Source organism: Salvia hispanica, chromosome 5, assembly GCF_029641045.1.
Source record: "Salvia hispanica isolate PSC_SH4W2 chromosome 5, Shi_PSC_v1, whole genome shotgun sequence".
Lineage (NCBI taxonomy): Eukaryota > Viridiplantae > Streptophyta > Magnoliopsida > Lamiales > Lamiaceae > Salvia > Salvia hispanica.
In genome coordinates this window covers 16,019,069-16,045,331 of record NC_142696.1, presented here as the reverse complement: position 1 = coordinate 16,045,331, position 26,263 = coordinate 16,019,069, and the positions used below count along the sequence as shown (strand labels likewise).

Here is a 26,263-nt window from a genome sequence, read left to right as displayed (position 1 = left end):
CAATTGCAACATATGCATCGCATATAATGGCCGATTGCTATATCTGAGAGAGACAGAGATGACGGCTGGCTTTGAGAGAGACAGAAAGAGTGTTTGGCTTGCAGCGAGGGTTTGTCGGAGCTTGTTGTCAATTACACCAGATAAAGCCTCATGATACAGCTTCGTCAATTACGATTTGACCTTCCGTTTCTTCGGCAGATTTTGGCGGCGGAAGAGGTACCCAAATTATTTTTCAATTTGCAATTGAAAATTTGAGCGGATGAAAGGTAAATTCTTCGACAGATTTTGGCGGAGGAAGAGGTACCCAAATTATTTTTCTATTTGCAATTGAAAATTTGAACTGATTTTGTAAGGGCAAAATAGAAGGGTAAATAAGGAATATTTTGCATTAGTTGTGCTACAAATTCCAAGATGGGTTTTTAATCCATTTAATTTTGGTGGATTTTAAACCTGCATGTATCCATTAGGAACAGTTAAAAAAAGCGGGTCAATGGCTTTTCTCCCGGGTCATGCAGATTATTAATCAAGAGTACAAAACAGTGTGATTTCTGTGGATAAATCATATAATCCAGCCCTATCAAGGCTACAAAACAGGCCCTTAAGGAGAACTTGCCCTATATCACTACTTGCCCTATCAATGGCTTTTGTAGCCCTATCAAGGCTACAAAACAGCCCTTAATAAATAATAGTATTGAGAATATTGAAAACTCTGCGAATATCAATAAATTTGAATACGATAGCGATATTGCAGTCTAAGAATCATAAGTGAATATAATATTTATAATTGAATTAATTGAAGAATTAATAAAATAAATACTCTGAAATTCATATTTCATCCGCCCACATCCCAATTTTCTATCTGGTATATTTATTTGCTACTACTACTATTCTTAATTCCCATGTATGATTAGTTACACAATCTTCAACTTCTGTATAGTTTAACCAGTTCATGAAATTTAAGTTGGTAGTGTTGGATTTTGAATTTTTTTAAAAAAATCCCCCTGAATTTGAAATTTAATAAAAGAAGTAAACATAAAATAATCTTAATTTAATCCACATAGAAATACACGTGATAAACATCGGAACTCATCTGATCTGATCTACTCTCTGGTTTCGAGTAAACCATTGACCTCCGCATCTCCGCCACCACCACCACCACCACCGCCACTACTATGATGGGCTCTGACAATCAGGGCTATGAAGATGCCCGTCTCTACACAACCAAAGACCAAATCTCTGCTACCTTGCTCCACCACGAACCCTCGCCCTCCAACGGCTCCAATTCCTTTCACGATCCTCTTTCTTCATCTTCTCACTTCGTCGACATCCCCACCTCCGATCACCCCCACTCAATCGAAACCCCCAATCCCACCCACAGCTCAATCAATTCCATCCTCGAGCCTCCTTCTTACGCCGAAGCCGTCTTCCAATCCTTCGACCTACACTCCGTCGATTCCCCCCACACCACCGCCCTCGACCACTCCGCATCCGCCTCCCCCAAATCCTTCTCCACATTCCTCAAAATCTCCGTTTCCGATCCCAAAAAGGAGCCTGGAGCTACTTCTTACTTCTCCTACTTGATCACCACTTTCACGAATATGCCTGAGTTCAGCGGCACCGAATTCAACGTCAGGAGAAGGTTTAGGGATGTGGTTGCGTTATCCGATAGGTTGGGGGAGAGCTACCGAGGGTTTTTCATTCCCCTGAGGCCTGACAAGAGTGTGGTGGAGAGCCAGGTGATGCAGAAGAATGAATTTCTCGAGCAAAGGCGGGCGGCGTTGGAGAAGTACTTGAGGCGGCTTGCAGCGCACCCGGTGCTGAGGAACAGTGAGGAATTGAGGGCGTTTTTGGAGCCTTCGGATGGATTGCAGCTGTCGAGGGTCTCTGATTCGGCTTCAAGGATGCTTGAAGGAGCGGATTCGACTGAGGTGGCGCAGCCTGCCAAGGGTGGGAGGGATTTTTTGTGGATGTTTAAAGAGTTGAAGCAGTCTGTGTCAAATGACTGGAGTGGAACAAAGCCGCCATTGGTTGAGGATGATAAAGGGTTTCTGGATAAGAAAGAGAAGATGCAGGATTTTGAACAGCAGCTCATAAATGTGTCTCAGCAGGTATATATCTCTCAAGATAAGTTTTTTAATTTTCATTTCTATCTTGCATTGCATGTTTATTATTCCTAATCTGAAAATTCCTATGAATTTATGGCATTGATTGAGGATCGTTGACATTTCTAATTAATTACTCCTATTAACCAGAGTAGTAATGGTCTTGAACTTTGTTTGTAAACAATCGAGACCTCTTTGGCTAGCGATGATATTCACTGGTAGCTTGAGATGCTATGAGCTTTTTCAAGAATTGTTTGTAAAAGCAACCTTTTCCTTTATCAGCTCTACAAATGGTTGAGTCCATTGTGTTAAACTTACCTACATCTGGAGTTTCCAATGAAAATCTGGTATTGCGGTTGAGAAGGGTGCAGCTGGTGGTCTTCCAGCATTTAGTATTTGATGTTACTGCTATTCATTATAAGTATGGGTTCTCAGGAAGAAAGATCCTCCTCTCCGTGGCACACTGTCAGTTTGTCTGTCCTATTATTGATTCTGGGGCAATTCTTCCGGTCATAGAGGGGTTGAGAGAGAGAAAATGGTTGTGAAAAAGGAAGACTATCCATCCTCAATGGTCAATTTTCACAAGATCTTGACTAGAATCCATTTTAATTTTTTATAGGCTTCTTGGTAATCCGTGATCAACTTCCTTTTGTAGTACCCTACCTCCAGAATCGGCGCATCTTTAGTTTTAGTGACCAGCGATGGAATTGGAATGGTAAAGTAAACATGGCCCTCATGGCCTATTTCCGTGAGGAACCTTTCTCGCAGGTCACAAACTGATTGTTATCTGCGCTCCTGCATGCGGCCTGCCATACCATAATGCCTGTTATCTAGTGCTACAAGCTTCGCCAGACACAAGCTAGATGAGGGCGCTCTGCTTCTGCTTCTGCTTCTGCTTCGTAGATGAGGCTCATTATCCATCTCTTGATCCCTCATTCCACCAAGCTGCTGTCACTGATTCATTCAAGGAGTAGAGTCAGTAGACTCTCCATTTCATTGTGTTATCTTATTAGCGCATGCATTAGCCCACTGTTCCCCCAAAAGAATGCACAATTTATCGTAAAAACTTCGTATCTTGTGGACAGAATAATGAATGGTTCTAGAATCCAAACAACTCTCATAGTGCTAATAACTTTCAAAATTCAGATGTAAATTTGCAGGACATCTTTGAGGATCTATACGAGTTTGTTGGCCTTGCCTTCATTGTGGCTTTGATATGATTTAATTTTAGCTCTGGAATTTTCTTATAGTCAGATGGAGTATTTTATTTTTCAAAAAGTTGCCTTTTAAACAACAAGATACCTTTTTTATCTATAAAATGTTTGAGTTCTCTGTTTTAATATTAGTTGGGAAACTCTGACTAACTAACTACACCTTGTGGCTTCTATTCTATGGTCAGGCTGAATCGCTTGTGAAAGCACAGCAAGACATTGGGGAGACCATGGGCCAACTGGGGTTAGCTTTTGTCAAATTAACCAAGTTTGAAACAGAGGAAGTTGCTCAGGATTCCCAAAGAGCCCATGCTGCAGACATGAAAAATGTGGCAACAGCTGCAGTAAAAGCAAGTAGATTATATCGAGAATTGAATGCCCAGACAGTTAAACATTTGGTAAGGGTATTATTTTACTTGGAAGTTGGAAATCAGTCTCTAACTATTGTTCTTTCTGCATTTGCACTATATGCTGCTGGTTAACACTAACATTAGTCGTACTTACATTTTGTTAATACAATTAAATGCTACAGTAGTTCCTCTCTTATTGATGTATAGCTTATCTTAATTTATCGTAGGATAAACTTCATGAGTATCTTGGGGTGATGCTTGCTGTCAACAATGCATTTTCAGACAGAGCAAGTGCTTTCTTGACCGTACAAACTCTTTTATCAGAATTATCATCATTACATTCAAGAATTGAAAAGCTTGAAGCAGCTTCATCGAAGATATTTGGTGGTGATAGATCGAGAATTAGGAAAATCGAAGAGCTACGAGAAAATATAAGAATAACTGAGAATGCCAAAAGCAGTGCAGCCAGAGAATACGAACGAATAAAGGTAGGATATCTAGCCTTGTAGTCAAAAGCAATAAAAGTTTGTCTTGAATATAATATCCCACAGTGCTTCAATTTTTGCAATGTTCTGTTGTCACTTGTCTCATAATTTGCTTGTTTAAATTTGTCATTAATGTACATCTCTGTATCAAGTTGATACTCCTTTCCTTTTGGAAACCAGAACTTTGGTAGAAAATAGATTATTCCCCTTAACATTGAGTCCATTGATAAAAACTGTTCTCTCTATACACTTGTGCAGCTCTTTCGGTGCTTAGAAATTAAGGGGACCAAGTTTTCTTTTGTGATTTTTTCTACACCAACCTGGTTTAAAATGCATTTTAATAGTTCCCCCAGGTTTACTTTGCTTATTATTTATCAATCAATATATCATGTTCTGGTTTTAGTAACATAGGATACCAAAACAAATATTAACTGCTGAGGGTGTACACTTAATCAGATTCTGATTCCTAAAAAACCATGAATGGGTTCTTCAGTCATCAAAAGTGGCCACTCCTTATCTCATTGCAGCATTTTTTATTGATAAGTTCCTAGACCAGAGTAGAGAATGTTGTACTGAGCTATCACGTAAAGCATCATTTATATATTTATGAAAAGATCATATAATTTGATATTTAATGAAGTTGGGGAAGAAGTCATGAACTCTCCTAGATTGCTGAAGCTGATCTTTGAGTAAATGAAGCTAAGGTGTGTTTCTTTGATAGGAGCTGATGTGTGTTTCTTAACATAGATAATTGAAAAAACAAGTCATTTTTCAGGCTGCAATATACCTCTCAACCTCTCTCATCACAAAAAAAAAATGAATAAGAAACTTGTCGTTTCCTGCTGTAACCAGTTTCATTTCAATCAAATACTTCACTATAATGATTCTTCAGGAAAATGATGCTGCGATTGGAACCACATTTTTATTTTGTCATTTGTCAATAAGTATCTGTAGTGATTGGTTCTCTGTCCAGATAAAAAACTCTTGCAACATTTATATATGACCTTTAATCCTTGAACCCATTGACTCTTTTTTCGTTATGTGAGAATGTTCTGGTCCATCATATCACTTGCCCCTTTCGGAAGTCTACCAGATCAATTTCCTTCGTTATGCTTGCCTTATTTTTAGCATTTCTCTTCATGCTAATACTTGCAGAGTTGCAAATGCATTGCAAAAATTATGTTGAGTGTAAACATTTGAAGTTTACAGTAGGAACTTCCTAGAACAACTAAACTATTACTAATTTATTTTTTATGAATTGTTAAATTAATCCAAATGTGTTTTTCTAAACCCAGACCCAATGATATGTGCATTGGAGTTTTTGGTCTTTAAAATAAAGTATTGTTGAGGAAGATTGGTGCTTTATAACTGAAAAGAATTCTTTCTGATGAAGTTTTTCTAAAATCAAATATGGTCTATAGGACAATTTGTTGTCTGCAGGTATAGTTTACCTCCAGCAGCCCCTGGGGAGCTACTTCTAGATTTTATGCAGATTTCCATTAGTCAGTAAAGTTCATTGTGAGGGGGTGAGGTTTTGGGAAGATGTATGCATGGGCGGCAGACTATTCTTTAGACTATTCTATTGTGTTCATTATACTGTATCTCATCTTCCCCATAGCAAACACATTGCTGTTTTGTATCCACAATCACTAACTCTTTCTTTCATTTTAAAATCTTTAAAAGATTGAATGAAATAAGTGTGTTCATTGCTGATGGCCATTTGGAAGGAGGTAATATTTTTGAGATGGAAGTGTTGGGCTGAACTGGAAATTTCACTTGCAAATCCTTTCTAAAATTCTTCATTTCATAATCACTTGTCCCTTTCCTTTGCATCCATGGTTCAATTCTCTTGAGGCGTTTGGTTTTGGTGGGTGGGATAGATAAGATTGATAGGATATAGTAGGATTTGATTATTTGGATAACTTAATTTTGTGTTTTTGATTGAGTGATTGTGTTGCTGGATAAATTGAAGGATTATGACTAAACTGCAAAAATTAGAAAAATAAGATTCTTATTTTATATAGTCATGCAAAAATGCATAAGTTGAGGACAAACAAAATCAATAATATTTTTGGTATGATATTTTGAGAATTTTGTATTATAGATAGGAGGATGATTAAATAATCAACCCAACTTTGGGGTGATAAAAATAACCATCCAATTGGATGATTAGCTATGTGCTGAGTTATCTGTCACGAGGCTAATCAGGCAAACCAAACATTTAATTAGAGTGAATTATTTTATCAATCATGCCTTATCACTCAAACCAAACGTCCACATAATGACTGTTAGTGTTGTTGGGTTATAAGCTGCCCAGTTATGATTTGCTATGGGAATGCTTTCCAGTCATTATTTTATCATCTAACTCATGTGGTTATGGCTAGCGCATATGTTAATGTGACGACCTGGATTACATATTAAGCACAAAGTCTTGAGTCAGGTGAGTTCTGTCATTTTTGCGGTCTTCATTAGCAAAAGAGGTCAAAAGTTATGGAGTGTTATGTACCAACTGTATCAATCACATTTTAGGATAATGAAGATCCTTGGGAGATGCATGGTATAGCGGGATAGGTTAAGATCCCACCTCCCCCGCCCTAGTTCTAAAAGTTGGTACCTCTTCCCCACTGAAACCCTGTAACTTCCTGCATTCCTTTCCAAATCGGTCGTGTGACTCGTGTCTGGGTTGGGGGTCCGATTTGTTTGGACTTATTTTTACGAACTCTGTCTGAAGCCATTGTGTTAATTTTGGTATTATGTTTCATCATGTTCTTTCTTTTGCGCTCTAATCAATTCTAGATTTCCTTGTATTCGTGTATTTGAAATGTTGCAAATGCCCCAAAATGGGAAAATGGAATTTAGCAATAACTCGTTTGTGACCATTCTGCTACTACAGATTCTGTGATCTATCTTCACTTTTCTTCAATGATCTATCTTAACTCGTTATTCTCGGATGCAGGAAAATAATAAAACTGAGCTGGAGAGACTAGAGAAAGAGAAGCATGATGATTTTGTAAACATGCTGAAAGGATTCATTGTCAATCAGGTATTGAACAGCCTCATTCACAATATAGCCTTTATCATCTTTCTTTTAGCAAAAAGATGTGGTAATTCTTTTGTGTACTTGTGAAATTGAGTACCTGAATAGTTGGTGTCTTTTACACTAGAAACTCAACTCATAGCAGTGCATGTGACCTGAAAAGAGAATCTGATAGCAAGTCTTGTCATCTCAGTACTGTTATAAAGTTCCTTCTGTTATTATTCCCTTATTCACTATGGAGATATCTTCTTCCCACATAAAAATGAACCCAGTAGAAAAGAGTTTTTGGTTGTAACTCTGAATTAAGAGGTGCTGTTTGATTCATTTATGGTATAACAGGCTGGATATGCGGAGAAGATGGCTAATGTTTGGGAGACTGTTGCTGAAGAAACAAGTGCATACATCAGAAAATCATAGAGCTCTTATTAGCGTAAATATCAATCACCCACTTCTTTCTTTAATTTCCTTTCTTAGTATATTTCTTACTTTTACTTCTTTTTTTTCCATTTCTTGTATCTTCAAGATTTTTCTGGAGAAAAGAAACAAATTATAAGTACTACTTAACCATGTATCATTGATCATCGCAGTATTTGCTGGATATAGAACTTGATGTTGACATTTCATTAGTTAACCAACATAACTCCCTGGCTGTTTTGTCTATAAGTTAAAGATATATTCCCTACGTCCCACTGGGACGATAGGAGTCCTATTTGATTTGAGTATGGACTTTATAATAAAATTTGAGCGGAATAAGTTGATGGAATGTGAGATCTACTTGCTATTCATTTATGGTAAAAGTGAAATAAATTCTTATTGTGGGACAAACAAAAATGACAAAATATGACTCTGATTGTGGGATGGGTGAAGTAACAAATTTTGTGAATTCTATTATATTAAGAATCGAAAGCTATCAAACTATATAGATGTTTTGGATTAAAATTGTTGAAGGAGAGAACATGTTTAGGATAAAAATGGACTTTTTTACTCTTTATATACTCATTTACTTTGTAAGCTCAAAATGAAAACGTGACAACAACGTAGCATGCAATATATATATATATATATATATATATTATAAATGCTACAATACAATAATATATAAACGCTACACTGAAATATAGACCCGTATAGCAGTGTAGATTGTTTAGAGCATCTCCAACGGCGGACGTCGTGGTAGGACGTTGCAGAAGTCCTACCCGACGTCCGCCATTGTGGATCAAAAGGTCGGACACTCCCGTCCCATAAGCCCGTCGGATGTCCTCGGATATCCTCGCGACGTCCTACCTGACGTCCGCCATTGTGGAGGGGGTCGGACGTCCGAGTTAAAATTTAATTTATTTTTTTTTTTTTTTTGTTAAAACTCTATAAATACGGCTCGTTAAATTCCGTAAATTTGAAACGCATTAATTGAATAATTGTGATTTTATTTTATTGCGGGAAGTTCTAGTGAAAGTCCTATGGGAAGTCCTAGTGACGTGGCAGGAGGTTTTTGTGGGAAGTCCTAGTGGAAAGGGCGCCACCGGAGATGCTCTTAGTTTTGAAGTATAGATATTTTGCATTGAGTTTTTATTGCATTATAGCGTTATATTGCAGTGTAGCATTTATACTATATTGCATACTACGTTGTTGTTACATTGTCATTTTAAGAAAGGTCGTCATATAATGCAAACCTACTAAAATATTCTACAAAGGTTTGTTTTTCAAAAAGAAAGGAAGAATATCTATAAAAAACAAAGCTGCAGCAATCTAATTTAAAATTTGCTACTACATGATATTGATAGCCATAGGGGATGGAATTAAGATGGATTCACATCCAGTCATGCCAAATCATTCCAAATCCTTGAAAATTTAGAGCAACATCAAACTAAACTGAGAAGAATGAAAGAATAGTGGAACAAGAAGTTTGTACTACCACCTATCTTGTATCCTAATCCTGAGCAGGTGATGCCATTGCGCCACCATCATCTCCGGAGCTAGTCGTCCCCGTCTCCGGTCTAATCTCCTCCAGCTGCTGGAGTATCTGGTGCGCCTCCGGCCTCGCCGAGGGCGTGGGGTCGACGCAATGCAACGCCAGCTTGAGCGTGTTGAGCAGCTCGTCCCCAATGACCGATGCGTCCCTCATCAGCTCCAAGTCGAAAACCTCGTTGGTCCACTCCTCCTTCACGATGGACGCCACCCACTGCGGCAGATCCACCCCCTCCCCGGCCCCTGGCGACTTCCCCGTGAGAAGCTCCAGCATGATCACGCCAAGGCTGTAGACGTCGCTCTTGGTGCTCGCCTTCTTCAGCTTCGAGAGCTCGGGCGCCCTGTACCCGAGCGCCCCTGCTGTCGCGATCACATTCGCGTTCGCAGCTGCTGTCATCAGGCGGGAGAGGCCGTAGTCCGCGATCTTGGCGTTGGCGTGCTCGTCTAACAGGACGTTGCTCGATGTCAGGTTCCCGTGGTTGATGCTGACGTTCGTGTGGAGGTACAGCAGCCCCCTCGTCATCCCCTTAGCGATCTTCATCCTCGTCGCCCAATCAATCGGCGTGTCAGGCGCACGAGCTGCAATTTAAATTAATCAACATACACATAATAAGACTATATGATCAGCAAATTAGTTGGGATGTGCATCGACGACGAACCCTACCGTGAAGGAAAGTAGCAAGGCTGCCTTTAGGCATGTAGTCAAAAACGAGCAATTTCTCCCCCTTTGGGCCTAAATAGTAAGCTCTGAGAGCTAACAGATTTGGGTGCCTAATCTTCCCCAATGCATTCACCTCAATCTCGAATTCCCTTTGCCCCTTTGTGATCTTCTCTCTGAGTCTCTTGACAGCGACTTGAATGCCGTCTTCCATGGTAGCTTTGTACACTGTTCCGTAGGTGCTCTTGCCCATGATCTCCGCAGTCGCGCAGAGAAGATCATCGGCGCCGAACACCATCGGCCCGTCGAAGTGCACGAGCTTCCCTCCCGTCTCTCCGCCGCTCCCTTCCACTTCCGCGGCAGTCGGGGGTACGCCTTTCTCCGCCGCCGCCGTGCCCCTTCTTCCGCCTTCCTTGCCTTGTCTCTCCATTTTCCTTTTCCTCAACAAGCAGCAGAGGAGAACGAAGCAAGTAATTAGCAGGATTACCAGCAACGCCCCTGCCGCGACCAGGATAATGTCTTTGCTACTCAGTTTACGACGTCGTTTCTTAGAAGCAGGCGGCGGAGGAGCTTGCGAAGGCGGCGGAACACACGCGGCCGAGCCAGTGTAGCCGCAGAGCTCGAGATTGCCGACGAATGCAGATGAATCGAATTTCTGAGCAAGCTTCGGCGGAACAAAACCGGATAGATTGTTGTACGAGACATTGAAGGAATTGAGATTGGGCAAATCCGATAGAGAATTAGGGATTTGGCCAGTGAAAGCGTTGTGAGACAACCCAAGCTCCCTCAACGAAGACAGATTCCCAATCGCAGCCGGAATTTCTCCGGTGAACCGATTGTAGCTCAAGCTAAGAACCGACAAGTTGCTGAAACGGAATAGATTGCTAGGCAAGGTTCCAGTGAAGAAATTGTGATCAAGCGTCAGCGATTGAAGCTGAAACGCAGAGAAACCGGGAATGTCTCCGGTGAGATTGTTGCTGTGGAGAGCGAGGAATACAAGCGATGGAGAGCGACTAAATGTGAGTGGCACAGAGCCAGACAAGGAATTGTAGCTGAGATTGAGGCGAAAGAGCTTAGTCGAGTTGACGAGAGTAGGCGGCAAGGGGCCAGACAATGAATTGTTAGCCAAATCAATCGTCTGGAGAAGGGGGCAGAATCCGAGAGAAGGCGGGATTGAGCCGGAAAATCTGTTGTTGAAGAGCTGAAGGCCTCTGAGATTGGGCAGGAAGCCGAGCGAGGGCGGGATCTGGCCGCCGATGAGGTTGTCGTGGAGGCTGAGCTTCCGGAGAGCTTGAAATTGGGAGATTTTTTGGGTGATTCTGCCGCCGAGGCCGCGCCAGGGCAGCTGGATGACAATGACCTGGCCCTGGGCGCACTTGATGCCGGCCCAGGCGCCAGAGCAGGCGCCGTAGCCGGAGTCGTTCCAGCTTCGCAAGAAGCCGTTTGGGTCGACGAGTTCGTGTTTGAAGGCTTGGAGAGCTTGGAGGTCTTCCTGCGTCACAATCACGCCGTCCCAAGGGTCGGTTGAATTTGCGTAGGATAGGAAGAAGGTGAGGGAAATTAGGAGCAAAATTGAGGCCTTCTTCTTCTTCATGTTGTTCAAATTTGAGTAGGGATGAAGATGGAAGAGGTTGGAACAGTTTTTGTAAGGTGGGAGAGGGAGTGTATGTTTTGTTAACGGCTAGAATTTGTGAATTTAGTTGCATGTCATTTTGGAAACTAGGGAGAGTTTTAATAATTATTAATATCATTAAATAATTAGGCCCCAACGGCTATCTTTTTCATGTGCCTGCCAACTTTACCTCGATATGCTCACGTGCTTCTCTTTTAAATGTGTATGCATTAGTACAGTGCTAAATTTGGAGTTTAAGGTAATTGACTAATTGTGCAACAGTTAGTAAATATTAAATTTAGTTGTCCGAGTGCTCTATATTTCATATGTGTATATTGTCATTACCGTATGACTCCATGGGAGTTACAACAACAATTGCCATTTAAATCATAACTTTGGTTAACAAACCACAACTTTGGTTGACTTCAGATTCATTTTATACTTATAAAATTAATTAAATCACAACTTATGCATAATATTTCTCAATTGTCACATACAAATAAAATTTTGATGAAATTTGTTGTGAACTTTGTACTTTTCGTCACATATCTTCACCAATTACTTAATAATTATCTAAAATCGACCATCATAACGTGGAATAATGCTAAATTTATCGAAAAGGTACCAAAATCGCGATTTAAGTGTATCTTTTGTCATTATTGTCTTCACCTGTTACATAATAATCATCTAAAATCAACTACTGTCATAAGATGATTTCTAATACTAAATTTATCCAAAAGTTAATTAACCAAATATCATAATTTATATAACAAATTTCATCAAAATTTTATTTATATGGGACAATTGAAAACTGTGCATAAATTGTGATTTAATTAGCTAATTTAATAAGTTATGAGATGAAACAGTAGTCAATAAAAAAATTATGATTTAAATGAAAAAAAAATTCAATAAAAAAATGTTGCAGAGAAACGAAGCTTGAGATTATAATAAGCTTTCCAATCTCTCTCATACTACTAGTATTTACCAAATACTCCATTCCTTTTTTAAAAAATAGAAACTATTTCCATTTTGAGTCGTTTTTTCTCTTATTCTCTCTTACTTTACTCATTTTTCTTTTTCTATCTCTTACTTTACCCATTCTTCTCATTTATTTTACCAATTGTGCATTAAAATATGTATCATTTTAAATGTTTTTATTTTTTGAATACGGAGGGAGTAATTTTTATTAAGATTGTTGGCCATGGATGAAGATGGTATCATTTTAACCAGGTTCTAATTTTATAACTTATCTAGTTTTCTTATACTAGTATTCATATTTGTCTCTAAGTTCGTACGTTACTAAGAGTATTTTATTTGAAGAGGTTTTTTGAACTGCTGTGCATTTTTTAATCGAAAATTGAAATGACATAATGAAGCTAGAGCAATAAAATTTGTATGCCAGCTTGTTTTATTAAATTCTTCATTGGGTATTCTTTCGTGCATTCAAATTCTTGAAGGTATACTCGTATCACTAAAGATAATATTTGGTGCAATTTTGATATTCTTTTTTTTCATTTCAGTTTCAAATTTTGTGTAGTAGGAGTATTGTTATTGAACAAAGTTAAAAGAAAATGGATCATCTAGTACTAGAACGTAACCAGTCACGTTTCTATGGAGAATCAATTGACGTTAGGTAAAAGTAACTCACTATTTACATATTTGTAAAATTAATTTACTTTATCGAAAGAAAAGCTATGCTTGTATTAATGCATGTTAGATTAATATTGGAGTTGTGAATTTCATAGCCTAATGGTTAATGGGTTACGGAACTTTAACTAGTGTTGCGTGAACTAAATAAATAGTCTCTATATTTTGATGTTTTGATGTCACGCAGTTTCTCAAAAAAAAAATATTATGAAAAAGAGTAAAGGCCAAAACTGGTCCTGAACATATGACCATTTTATGATTTTGGTCCTAAACTTTATCTTTTGAATTTTTTGGTCCTATACATTTCACATCGGATCACAATTGATCCTCCGTTAACAATTCCGTCAAATTTTAACATTAAAACTTTTAATTATGATTTTTAACTCACTAATTATATCATTAATTATTTAAAATAAAGAAAAGAGAGAAATTCCAAATCAATCATGAACGGCATCTGCATCTCCTTCGAATTCCATCTCCGCAATTGTAAGCGCCGCCACCGGAGAGCTCATCTGCCTCCCCCTCCCCGCAACCGCCTCCGAAGCGCTCCATTCCCTATATTCCCTCTCCCCCTGCAGCTCCGACTTCATCCGCCGCTCTCCCCCGCCGACCGCCTCGATGCCGCACAGATCTACTTCGCCCTCCCTAACTGTAGAGCTAGCAGGTGAGTGGATGTCTCTTATGTATGTCAACAACAGTGATAGAGGTGGGGCGGAGGTGAGTGGTGGTGGTGGTGGTGGTGCAAAGGTGTTTGTGGCGGCGAAGGGGAAGCAGAGCTTTGTGGAGGCGCATGGGCTGGAGCAGTGGTCCGATGACTTAAAAGGAATGGTAGAATCTGATTAGTGATATGTCATCTGCATCTCCCTCCCAAATTCACCTCCCCCTCCGCTGCTCCTTCTCCACCATCATTACCACCTCAGCCCAATTCACCTCCGACAAGTCCTCCTCTTGCACCGCCACCTCAGCCCAATTCACCTCCGTCAAGTCCTCCTCTTGCACCACCACCTCAGCCGGATTCGCCTGCCCCACAGCTACCATCGTCTACAAATCTTGAAAAACATAAATTAGGAGTCAAAAATTAGAATAATAATTCATGATATAATTAGTGAGTTAAAAAATCATAATTAAAAACTTTAATCGGTCAAAATTGAGATTAGAAACGTTGACTGTTAAAATTTGACGGAATTGTTAACGGAGGACCAATTGTGATCCGATTTGAAATGTACAGGACCAAAAAATTCAAAAGATAAAGTTTATGACCAAAATCGTAAAATGGTCATATGTTCAGGACCAGTTTTGGCCTTTACTCTATGAAAAATCCCAAGATCTTGCCGTATTTATATATGAAGTGATAATTTTACTTTTCAAACCATTTTAGGACAAAAATATCCCCAAACCAAGAATGTTATTTTTGTCTATTCCAAATTTCCACAAATTACCACACTGCCACCTGCAGATTTTAAAAATAAACTGGCGTGTTGAGTGAATTATATGGTGTCTCTCACCAAAGTTTATCTCTACTCAATTGTATGATTTCTCTTGCCACAAATTGGAAAAAACCTAGGGCATGTTTTGTATGGTGGAATGGAATAAGGGTGGAATGGAATGAAGGTTGGAATGAAATGTCAATTTCCTTGGATTACCTTTGCATTTTCATCCATTCACCCATTTATTTCATCACACCAAGCAAATGAACAGAATGGAAGTAGGAATATAATGGAAGTAGGAATCACATTTCATTCCATCATTCCATTCCATCATACCAAGAAGCCTCTTAGACTTTAGAAATTCTCAGGTATTTTTAATTCTATTTTCTCTTTTTTTTAGCTATTTTAATTTCTTCCTTTCTCTTTACTTCTTTTTCCTTTGATTTCTTCTTTTCATACTGCGTGTTTAATTTGTTTCACTTTTTTTTTCATTTAACACACATTAAGGTTTAGAAAACACAAAAACACTAAGTAACGCCAAAAAGAAAACAAGATGTTCCTCTCATTGGATATCCGTTCACCAAATATAGATCGTTCGACCCATAGCGTGAATATGGTAACTATTTAGGTTATTTTCAAAATATATACACTTCAGAATAAATTTTCAAATAAAGTTCATATACGAATGAGCATTTTTGTAATGCATGATTCATTTATAATCTATCAAAAATTTAATTTGTGTGTAGTTTTGTAATGTGTGTTTCATCATGGTAGTATTTTAAAATGCAGTTTGGAATGAGCATTTTTTTTAATATGTGATCCATCTATTTTAAAAATGCAGTTTGTGTGTTTTTTCTTTACTTAGTACTTACTGTCTACTCCCTCTGTCCCCGATTAAGAGTCACACTTTTTCATTTCGGTTCGTCTCCAATTAAGAGTCACACTTCATTTCTACCATAAATAGTAAGTAGGTCTCACATTCCACTAACTCAATTAACTCACATTTTATTATAAAACTAATATAAAAAAATGGGTCACACATTCCACTAACTTTTTCAATCAACTTTTCTTTACATTTCTTAAAACTCGTGTCCGGTCAAAGTGTGACCCTTAATCGGGGATGGAGGAGTACTTTGTTTGATTTGAAACATAGGAACACGTGATGCTTAGAGTGGGTCTTACGTCATGGTGGTAATTTTCACGATTGTTTTTATTTGGGTGGGAAACTGATATACTTTGACGAATGTCACATAGATTATTTTTCAACTTTTCTAAACTTGTCGTTGATGCATAAGCATTCAAGTATGAGGCCATGTATGGTCCCTTGTTGATGAGCAACACATGGCCAGATTTCTTTCTTTGATGGAAACACGAGAAAAGCCGGTTCACATTTACGTCAAGAGATTAGGCCAGGACTTATGAAACAAAAGAAGGCTCGCCCAGGATAATTTTATCGAACAACTGCGATGGGGGCCAGACATCTTCCGACTCCATTTTCGTATGTGCCGATAGATTTTATTGACATAACAAATCATTGGTGGCTCGTGATGAACTCTTCCAACAAAGAGCAGACGTTCTTGATCGATAAGGGCTTACGAGATTGCATAAGTGAACGTTTGTACTCCGATAGCTTGCCACTAGGCTAACTTCGGACATCTTTGAAAGAGCATTCAGGGTTTGACAAGCACGTTTCATTGTCGTCCAAGCCCGGGTCGTCCTTGATTTTGAGAGGTGCTAGCCGGCATCATGTTTGTGTGCATTACCATGTACAACATGATCATTGAAGATGAAGGACCAAACGTGAAAAATTGATTCGACGAAGAAACCGATGTCACTTGTAGCTCCTCCGATGCAACTAATCCCATTCACCAAGGTGTGACACAACATTCCACTAGTACTTACGAGTTATGATGTCAGGAATCATCTCACGATTCCATCACCCACCCACGACCAACTCCAACATGATTAAATTGAACACATTTAAGCGAAATTTGACAACAACAATTCATGATTCGAATTTAGATAATGTATTTTACATTCAAATGAATTTTAGGATTTCATTTATTAATTTTTTATTTTCAATAAAATGTAATTTTAGAAATTTTTTTAAATGAATTTCATATTTTAATAAATTAGAATAAATCAATTACCTTCCCGTCCACAAAAAATAGTCCCATTTATGGATGACACAAGGTTTAATGAGAAATTGGTAAAGTAAGAGAGGTGGGGAGAAAAAGTAGGTAAAGTAAGAGATTAAGAGAATAAGAGGGTAAAATATGAAGGATGGAAGAAAAAGTGGAAAAAGTACGACATAGAAACTTTCCATTTTTAAAAATAAAACTATTTTTTATGAACATCCTAAAATGGAAAAATGAGACTATTTTTCATGAACGGATAAAATATAATTTAAAAGAAATGAAAAAAGATAAAATAAGTGAGATCCTAAATAGTTAACGGAAGGTCATGGATGGTGCTTAAGTAAAGAATGTGATAAAAAGTAGGGTGAGACCTATTAATTATTATTACGAAAATAAAGGATGAGTTGCGGATGATCTAACATTTTAATGTACTTTTCTACTCTTGTGAATATTTTTTCTCATTTTACCCTTTTTTAACCTCAATGACAATTTTGACCATTTCTAACTCATATTTCCCTCTTCTATTAATTAATAGCCTTAAATTTATGAATTGGAACAATATTTTATACTTCATTCGTCCAATAAAAATATGTTCACTTTTCATTTTCATCCGTCCTATAATAATATGGGCATTTCTATATTTGGAAAATTGTCAGCAACTCATTACCCATATACATCAATTTATTTACAACTTATATCATTTGACCCACTATTACAACTCATTAAACATCCGTCCTATAATAATATGGGCATTTCTATATTTGGAAAATTGTCCGCAACTCATTACCCATAAACATCAATTTATTTACAACTTATATCATTATGACCCACTATTACAACTCATTAAACACTAATAATAATGTGAGTTCCACTACCCAGTAACACTTTTTAAACTACCATTCTCCTCTTATCATTTCCTTTACCAACTGTGTATTAATTCTCGTGCTATTTCAAATGCTCATATTTTTATGGAATGAAAGAAGTATATAAATTGATGCTTAATGCGATGCTTAAAGTAATAAATTTATTTTATCATTTTATTAGTTTTTTGGGAACATATAAACTTAATCATTTAAATAATTTTTATAATTTTTACATACACATATATATTAGTTTTATATTATCAAATTTGAACCATATGCATATGTATCATATCCTTCCGTCCATGAAAAATAGTTTCATTTTGTTATTGTGGGATATCCACGAAAAATAGTCTCATTTCAAAAATTGAAACTTTATCACATATTTTATCCATCTTTTCTCATTCTCTCATACTTTTTCCCCTCTCTCTTAATCTTTTTCTCTTTCACTCTATTACTTTATTAGTTTCTCACTAAAATCATGTCGTCTATAAATGAGATTTTTTTATGGACAAATAGAGTATGACATTAACATATACTCCACTACTATATAAAATTCGAACCATATAAAATATGTATAAAGGAGACTATAAAAAAATTATCCTAAAGATATCTAAGATTGATTTTATTTTAAAGAGTGAACAAGAAAAACAATCCCTGAACTATGGGTTGATCTCGCAAATAGTCTCTGGACTTAAAAAATATTTACAGTAATTCTTGGACTAAGAGTTTATTTTACTTTCGGGGGCATTTTTGGGTGAAAATAGTGCAAAAGGACTAATTATGAAATAACCCCTTAATCCATGGACTACTGTAAATATTTTTAAGAGTGAAATATAAAAATAGTCCCTAGACTATGCGTTTATCTCGCCAATGAACCCTGGACTTTCAAATATCCCCAGACAACCCTGGACTAAGCTTTTATCTCGAAAATGGTCATTTTTCACTGTTTCGTGACGAAAATACCCTTCCGGGGGGTTTGGGCAATTTGGTCTTTTTACATTTTAAATCTGATATTATTTCAGCGATGTACTAAATCTGATATTATTTCAAAATTATCATTCTTCTTCCCTTTTGCCATCCTTCACTTTGTTTCTTTATTTCAATATTAGATTTAACTTTATAAAATTAAATTTTAAATTTTAATTTTTAAATATCAATAAATTTTTTAATTATTAACATTACTATTAAATAACAAATTAATAGTTTTAATCAATATCTGATAGTGTCTAATATTTAATCAATAAGGTACGATGACGTCTTAGTTTTATTCAATATTTAATAGTTTTAATCATAAATAGATCATATAACACGATTTATTCCGAAAATTATATTAGTCTTAGATGCATATTTTTTTCGAGATAAACGCTTAGTCCAGGCTTGTCTGGGGATATTTTGAAAGTTCAGAGTTCATTGGCGAGATAAACGCATAGTTCAGAGATTATTTTTGTAGTTCACTCTATTTTTAAAGTGCAATAATTATTGGCGAGATAAACTCATAGTTCAAAAACTGTTTTTGTAGTTCACTCTATTTTAAACACATGCTACCGAACATAAATGAGAGGATAAGAGAACAATGAGGGAAGATACAAGATAAAATTAATATAAATGATCAAATTTGCCTTTGAGACCCAACGAAGTAAATAGAGAAAGAATTAATTATATAAAAATTTTGAGAAAGAATTAATTATAAAAAAAAGTATTTCAAATGAATTAAAACCTTAGTCTAAAACTCTAAATACTTCTTTTGTGTAATTTAAATTCATAAAATACATCAAATATGCATCTTGCATTCACGTTACCAAATTATTACTCCTAACTACTACTAATTCAGAAAAAGAATTACGAAATTTTTTAGAATTTTATAAGTATATATTTTTGAGACACGAGGCCAAACTATTTTTAAATAATTTAACGTGAATCTCGTATTGTGTAATTTTAGATTTTATTGTAGTAATATTTTAGACCTTATATATTAATTAAAAATATTATTTAAAACAAAAATATATAATCCGACTTGCTAGAGATTAATAAGTGTCTATATTAATGCGTGAATCATCACAATCATAAGTAATAATTATCATAAATGAAACTGCCCAAGAAGTAAGAACTGTCATCCTACCTGAAAAAATTTACCCACTTATAGCGTAAACCTTAATTCAGCCGGATTTATAGGCAAATAACAAGTTTAATTCGTGTAGAGCATAACCATTAAATTAAAAGAATCATGTAGTTGTGTAGTATAAGATAGATAATCCTTCACATGAATCCACCTGCCATTTTTTGCTCTCTCTGTCAGACAGTCTGTGCTCTCTCCCTCTCTCCGCCAACCTTCCACACACAGATTTGTCTGCACCTATGTCTAAAATTCCACTAATTTTGCAGTCCCAATCAAGATTTTGTTTCACCACTTCCTCATAAACTCCAAGTTCACATTTTTCAGATTTCCCAAATCAGACAATTCTAAAAACCACTTTGATTTCCCAGATCCTCCAACCCTTGCTGCTTCTTCACAACCATGATTAATTAATCAATTGAGAAATGGAGCACAAGCTTAAAATCATACTGCTCGCAGCTCTAACCCCATTGCCACTCTTAGCCATTATTCTCCTCTCCATAATTTTGTGTTTTCGAAGAAGAGATTCGAAAAATGATGATGCAGAATTGGATTTGGAGGGCAAGGGGGTAGATGGGGCGTTGAAGTTGAATGCAGAGGAACTGGTGAAATTTGAAGGCGGTGAAGATCTTAGTGTGGTGGAGATTCTTGAGGCGCCTGGGGAAGTTATTGGGAAGTCGAGTTATGGGACTTTGTACAAAGCCAATTTGGTTAATTTGAATTGTGTGACATTGCTTAGATTCTTGAGGCCTACTTGTACATTGAGGATGGAAGAGGTTTTGCCTGCTATTGAGCTGCTGGGCTCGGTTAGGCACCCCAATTTGGTGCCTCTCAATGCCTTTTATGCAGGTCCCAGAGGGGAGAAATTGATGGTTCTTCCCTTTTACACCTCTGGAAATTTGGCTCAGTTCATTAAAGGTATAAAAATGGAATCTTTATTTTCAAGAATGTGTTTGATGTGTAGATTCAGTGTTTTTTTTTCCCTGTCCTGCTTAATGACTACTTTTTTGCTGCTTGGAATTTGTTTGCACCTTTGTCTAAATTGAGGTTTAAGTTTGTGAAACACATAAGATTGTTTAGTTTCATGTTGTGCTTGATGTTGGTTGGTTGGCATTGTGAAAATGAACATATAGAAGAAGGGGAGTTGAACTGACTTAATGTGGTTGAATATAATGCACAGATGGAAATGGGGAGGCTTATAAATGGCCTACCATATGCAGAATATCCATTGGTATTGCTAGAGGGCTTCACCATCTCCATACAGGTTTGGAGAAACCGATAGTCCATGGTAACCTCAAGTCGAAGAACATACTATTGGGTGCGGAATATCACCCGTATGTCTCAGATTTTGGGGTGCGTCTGTTGTTGAGTCCGAGTACAGGGCAACAAATGGTTGAAGCGTCCGGATTTGAGGGTTATAAAGCCCCCGAGCTGATTAAAATGAAGGACGCCTGCGAGGAGAGTGATATCTACAGCTTAGGGATCATATTTCTAGAATTACTATCTGGGAAACAGGCGGTCGATGGGAAGGATCAAGATTCGCATCTGCCAAGTGCCATGACTAGTGCAGATTTGCATCACCCGGGGATTCTTGTTGGTCTTAAGAACGATGAGAGGGTAGTCGCCGAAGATGGTATGCTCAGATATTTCCAGCTTGCAACCGCGTGTTGCTCGCCATCCCGACGACGCCGGCCTAATATAAAGCAAATCCTGGATAAGCTTCAAGACATTGCAAAGTGAAAATCATGGATGTGATGAAAGAGTCAAGGCAAAAGAGTGCCAAGTCAAAGAATGATTTTTGAACATGGGAAACACTAACTTAGGTTGTGATGAAGGTCTCATTCACCCAAGCACGTTTTGATCATGAAAAGGATGACTTGTCAAAGCAAAGGAGACTGAGTTTTGCCAAAGGTGAGACCATTTTCTCAAATCATACCATAGGGAGAAAAGGGAAAAGTAAAGAAAAATTATGTCCAAGTAAGGTAAAAAAAACCCAAAGTTTCTGGCTGCCGCTTAGAAGAATTGCATCGTGGTTGTCGATGGTTATTTCTGCAGTGGCCAAAGAGATGCCGGAGTCATAGCCGGTGGGTTGTATTCGATATTTGGTTCTGTAACTTTAGTCTACTTCATTAACCATTCTTCTGCTATAATTTTTTGTAAGGTGCAATGCTATTGTTTTGTATTTGGATGCTCCCTTTCACAACTGAGAGATTACAAAAGAAAATAAAAAAATCTTTGCAACAGCATGCTGTTTTGAATTCAAGAGACTGTGCAAAAGTTTGAGATTTGCTTTTTAAAAAAATTTGTACTAGAAGAGACCACCTCTTTATTATAACCTTTTTCTTTTATGTCAAGGCTCTTTAAAGTTGTGTTTCCTCTGTATAAATCATGACTCGATTCCATGTGTTTCGTCATGTCAATTTCAAATTGTAATTCCATATTTACAGTTGAAGTTCAGGATAATATTTTAGGAAACACAAGTTTGTTGTCTGCTTCACACTTGACATATAAACCTATAAAATACACTCACTAAACTCAAAAAAATGAAATGAAGTTTATGTTTGCTTCCATTCCATAATAGCAGAAAGAAGGGCAAAACTACGAATTAGGTGCTTGTGGGGCAACGGTAATTCGGTTATAGGAGATGTATCTTTCTCCGCGAGCCAAGCCTCAATCGCTTTTCTCTCGTATGTATAGCCATCCGCAGCAACACAAGGATCACTCATTACTTCCTGCAATGCAAAATTCATGCATCAAAACTTTTGAACTAATTGAAAACACATATGGATTGATGGCCTAAAGGGGGAAAAAAGGAAATAGGCTTACTCTGAGAATGGGGCACATGAAGTGTTTAGGAGGTGGTGGTGCAGAAACTAATGTCTTATCCCGAGCTCTCTCAGCGGCGTCTTTCAGTTTCTCCAAAACGGGAAGAACTTCGTCTTGTAAATCAGGTCTATCTCTTCGTCTAAGCTCAGTGCATTTCAATGCAATGAGAGCTAAGCCCTTTGCTTCTTCAATCGGCCATGCACCGCACTCTGTATCTAGTACCTCCAACAATCGGTCATCTTCCACTGCGTTTTCCACTTTATGAGCAAGGGCGATAGCTGGTTTTGCTGTCAGCAGCTGTAGGACAACCATTCCAAAGGCGTAAACATCTGATTTGGGGCAGACTATGCCTGTTCTTTGATACTCGGGATCGATATAGCACAATGTGCCCACTGGAGCAGTGTCCTTGTATGCAGTGGATAACAAAACAGAATCTTCGCTAACCATAGTCGAAAGACCAACATCTCCGATTTTACTCACAAAGTTGCGATCAAGCAGTATGTTTGCCGGCTTTAGATCACGATGTATGATTGCTCTTGGCTTTGAATTGTGAAGGAAGACAAGAGCCGAAGCTACTTCCCAAGCAATTCGGACGCGATCAAACCATAAAAGTGGAGGAGTCTTATTTTTCCTGAACAGTCTATCTTCAAGGCTACCATTCTCCATGAACTCATACACCAAGCAACTTTGCTCGGGACATGCACCCAACAGAATCAGCAAGTGCGGATGACGGATTTTGCTCAATATTTTCAGCTAAGACAATAAAATGAGAGAGAGAGCATTCAGAACTTTCGGTTACAATTATAACAAAGACATGATATGCCTTTCAGAATGATTGTATTTGGTATCCGAAAAATAACACATTCTTATTCGAATAAAGAAATAAATACCTCTTGCTCAAATTGTTTCACTCTGCCTCCTTCCTTAGCATGAAGGACTTTCACCGCCGCGGTTGTATGCTGAAAACTGCATTTATATACAGTTCCATATGCTCCCATTCCAATTTTAAGATCTTCAGAAAATGATGACGTGGAAGATATAATTTCCTCCCATGTATACTGACGGTATTGAGAGAAATGGCCATTCAAGATGCTTTCAAGATTTTCTTTTTCTTTCATTTGACGAGAAACTTGGATCTCTGCCTCTTTTCTTTCCATTGCTTCTCTTTTAGCACATTCCTTAACAATTTCAGCTTCTCTTGAAGCATCTTCATATCTCTTTTTCTCCAGTCTGGCCAATTCTTTGGCTTCTTCCTCCTTAAAAAGTTCGAGTTTGAGATGAATTTCCTCCTCTAGATGGCGTTTCTGAAGTTCGTTTAACTGAAGGAGGGCAAGGAAATGAACAACACAGCATGCTCTATCACAACTCTTTCTTGAAAATGAGTTAACATCTAGGTTTAAGCACCAAAAGGAATGGTGGCTATAGAAATATACCTTTCTAGAAGCATCAATAGCCTCTCCTTGGGCCATTGCATACATTTCTCGGATATGTCTGAGTTCGATCCTCAATTTTTCTAGCTCAAAATTGACATCATCCTGCGGGAAAAGACTACAAGTTACTCGATTTTATATTATTCATCCGAATAAAAGGAAAATACGAGATTCTTATTATGTAGATCCATCCTGGCATGTCATCCATGAGTCAATGCAAAAGGGGGAAATGATACGAAAATATAATTACCTGATCCTTGGTAGAGGTCTCAGAAGTCGACGCGTGTTGCAGCAAAGAATTCTCTGCTACTGAGCTTGTGAAGCTGGAGGAGGCCTGGCAAGTTTTGTCGATGACATCTAAATCATTGGAGAAAAGGTTTGTCGCGTTACTTGCTTGAGCATCCAGACATAGATTTTTAGGATCCACGACTCCATTTGAAGGCGCTCTATTATGAAGAAGAGGCAGATTAAAGGTGGAAAGAGCTTGGAAGCGCTGCATGGGCAGTGAAGCAGAGCGGAAATGAGCGAATGAGCCTTGGTCTGTCCGATCTGGAGGCATAATACAAGGAAAGAAACGGATCACATTTCTCACAAACGAAATAAATGCTAAGGCCTCGAACAGACAACCTAATATATTTAAACTAAATGAAACCAGGTCCATTTTCTTCGACTAGGCTACAGCATTAACTACTAATATATTGACAAGAAAGCAGAAGTTTCATACGAAGTACCTGATCGTGAGCTCCAAGTATTGGTTGACGAATTAATGGAACTTGTTTCGCTGCTGTCATCTCTAAAGCTCTGGTTTGTTTCTGAATCTGCTGGCCGCATTGATGATAGTTTCCCTTTGGAAACAGCATATACAGTGCAAAAAGGCGGACAGCGTTCTGCTATATTCGAGGAGAGTGTGCGTGCCCTGGGCATACAGTTAAGTTATCATATCAGTCACAAAAAGAATACATGTTAATACACAAAGCTCGTTGCTGAACCTGCGACATGATTGACAACAACATACTGTAAACAAAAGAACAGACATAGATTTTCAGCTGTATATTTTATTTAATGATCAACAAATGAACAACTTCTGACAGGAAATACAATATTGTTTTTTGATGCAGTTCATAAAATCGATTGTGATGGTCACAACATGATATTTCCACAAATATTAGATAAATAGCTGTTTTTATCGTTTTGAATTGATGAATGGACCACGGTTTCAAGAAAAACTTAGACAACGCGTACATGACACACTACAGAACAGAATCATCAATCAATTTTGCGCAGTACCTTGAGAAAATACTGCGAGACGAAGCACCAATAACAAGTTTACTAATCCTATGGTTCTGAATATCCCCAGTTATTGCAGCGACAACATCATCCGACTCTATCTGTGCAATTTCGACTTGCACCTGAATGTTGAAGCAGCGATTAAGCACAACACTGAAGTGAAAGGCAATCTTGTTAGACAAACCAACCTTTCTTTGACTGCACATTCTTTTGTAAGGTAGAAGCTTCTCTGCTGCTTGCCACTCCACTTCCTTTCTATACGCGGCTGCTACATCATCTCGAACTTGAGAAATTGGAATAAAATTACCCACTGTTACAGCAGAAGACTACATAATCACCCTCCACAAGATAGAGCTCTATCAAGTCCATTATTGCATACTACAACTTACTCGGAGTTGGGATGCTCGATACGAGAGGGCGGACGTGCAGCAGCTTGAAGTGAACTAATCCTTCTGGAACAAATTTATCCAGTGCCCAAGTGATCACATGTTTGGTTTTTCTACTTCCAGTTATAGCCACAGCAACGACTGATAATTCAGCAAACTCTTCTACTCTTTTTATGCCTTTCTCTTCCATATTTATGCTTCTAAATTCAACAAATTGCAAACAAAGTCTGATTATAAAATGCACAAATCTAATATCAAAAAACAACAATTGCCTAAACTGTTGCCTCAGCTCTAGCTTATTGGGAATTTCTTCATATTTCTCAAATGCAAACAAGAACAACATATAACTGCTGACTCATAGAAAATATATGCAATTTGGTAAGTGGAATTAATAGAAACAAAATGTGTAGATAAATTAATTGGAAAGTATATCGAATTGGAAATTTACCAGTGTTGAGCTGCAGAATTTCTATGGAGTTGGTTAACTAACAGCTTGACCGGTTTCAACATCTAGGTTGGAAACATGACATAGTCGATCATCTCCATCTCCATCTCCATCTCCATCTCCATCTCCTTCTCCGACAAGATAATTATATGTTATGTCATTTACAAGTGTCAATTATAAATGCATATAAATTACCAGTGTATTCTATTCAATAATTATTAATATGCGGAAAAGTCTTCAGTTGATTTTTCTGATTTGGACAGATACAATTGTACAATGGT

At 37.6% G+C, this 26,263-nt stretch overlaps 4 protein-coding genes across 6 annotated transcripts; 2 read left to right on the top strand and 2 right to left on the bottom strand.

Annotated features, from left to right (window-relative positions):
• The first annotated feature begins 1,081 nt into the window (after positions 1 to 1,081).
• LOC125188617 (sorting nexin 2B-like) lies at positions 1,082 to 7,808 on the top strand. The gene is made up of 5 exons (XM_089058953.1): positions 1,082 to 2,108; positions 3,502 to 3,711; positions 3,891 to 4,151; positions 7,105 to 7,191; positions 7,525 to 7,808. Exons 1-5 carry the CDS (start codon positions 1,173 to 1,175, stop codon positions 7,600 to 7,602), a joined length of 1,572 nt encoding a protein of 523 aa, XP_088915079.1. The 5' UTR covers positions 1,082 to 1,172; the 3' UTR covers positions 7,603 to 7,808.
• Positions 7,809 to 8,903: 1,095 nt separating this feature from the next.
• Positions 8,904 to 11,504, bottom strand: LOC125186570 (probably inactive leucine-rich repeat receptor-like protein kinase IMK2). Its single transcript, XM_048082952.2, has 2 exons — positions 9,815 to 11,504; positions 8,904 to 9,729 (listed from the first exon to the last, which is right to left on the bottom strand). The coding sequence occupies exons 1-2, from the start codon at positions 11,400 to 11,402 to the stop codon at positions 9,113 to 9,115; spliced, it is 2,205 nt and encodes a 734-aa protein (XP_047938909.1). The 5' UTR covers positions 11,403 to 11,504; the 3' UTR covers positions 8,904 to 9,112.
• Positions 11,505 to 19,727: 8,223 nt separating this feature from the next.
• Positions 19,728 to 21,851, top strand: LOC125188383 (Protein kinase superfamily protein). The gene is made up of 2 exons (XM_048085191.2): positions 19,728 to 20,526; positions 20,789 to 21,851. The coding sequence occupies exons 1-2, from the start codon at positions 20,034 to 20,036 to the stop codon at positions 21,346 to 21,348; spliced, it is 1,053 nt and encodes a 350-aa protein (XP_047941148.1). The 5' UTR covers positions 19,728 to 20,033; the 3' UTR covers positions 21,349 to 21,851.
• Positions 21,852 to 22,048: 197 nt separating this feature from the next.
• LOC125188382 (U-box domain-containing protein 35) lies at positions 22,049 to 26,154 on the bottom strand. 3 transcript variants are annotated; one of them, XM_048085188.2, is made up of 10 exons: positions 25,986 to 26,154; positions 25,541 to 25,737; positions 25,340 to 25,461; positions 25,152 to 25,273; positions 24,596 to 24,780; positions 24,115 to 24,413; positions 23,868 to 23,969; positions 23,325 to 23,753; positions 22,435 to 23,187; positions 22,049 to 22,340 (listed from the first exon to the last, which is right to left on the bottom strand). In XM_048085188.2, exons 2-10 carry the CDS (start codon positions 25,725 to 25,727, stop codon positions 22,164 to 22,166), a joined length of 2,376 nt encoding a protein of 791 aa, XP_047941145.1. In that variant the 5' UTR covers positions 25,728 to 25,737; positions 25,986 to 26,154; the 3' UTR covers positions 22,049 to 22,163. The 3 variants fall into 3 exon arrangements, with proteins under 3 accessions (XP_047941145.1, XP_047941146.1, XP_047941147.1); XM_048085189.2 differs by having other exon boundaries at positions 25,340 to 25,434; XM_048085190.2 differs by having other exon boundaries at positions 25,340 to 25,416.
• Between the last annotated feature and the right edge of the window lie 109 nt (positions 26,155 to 26,263).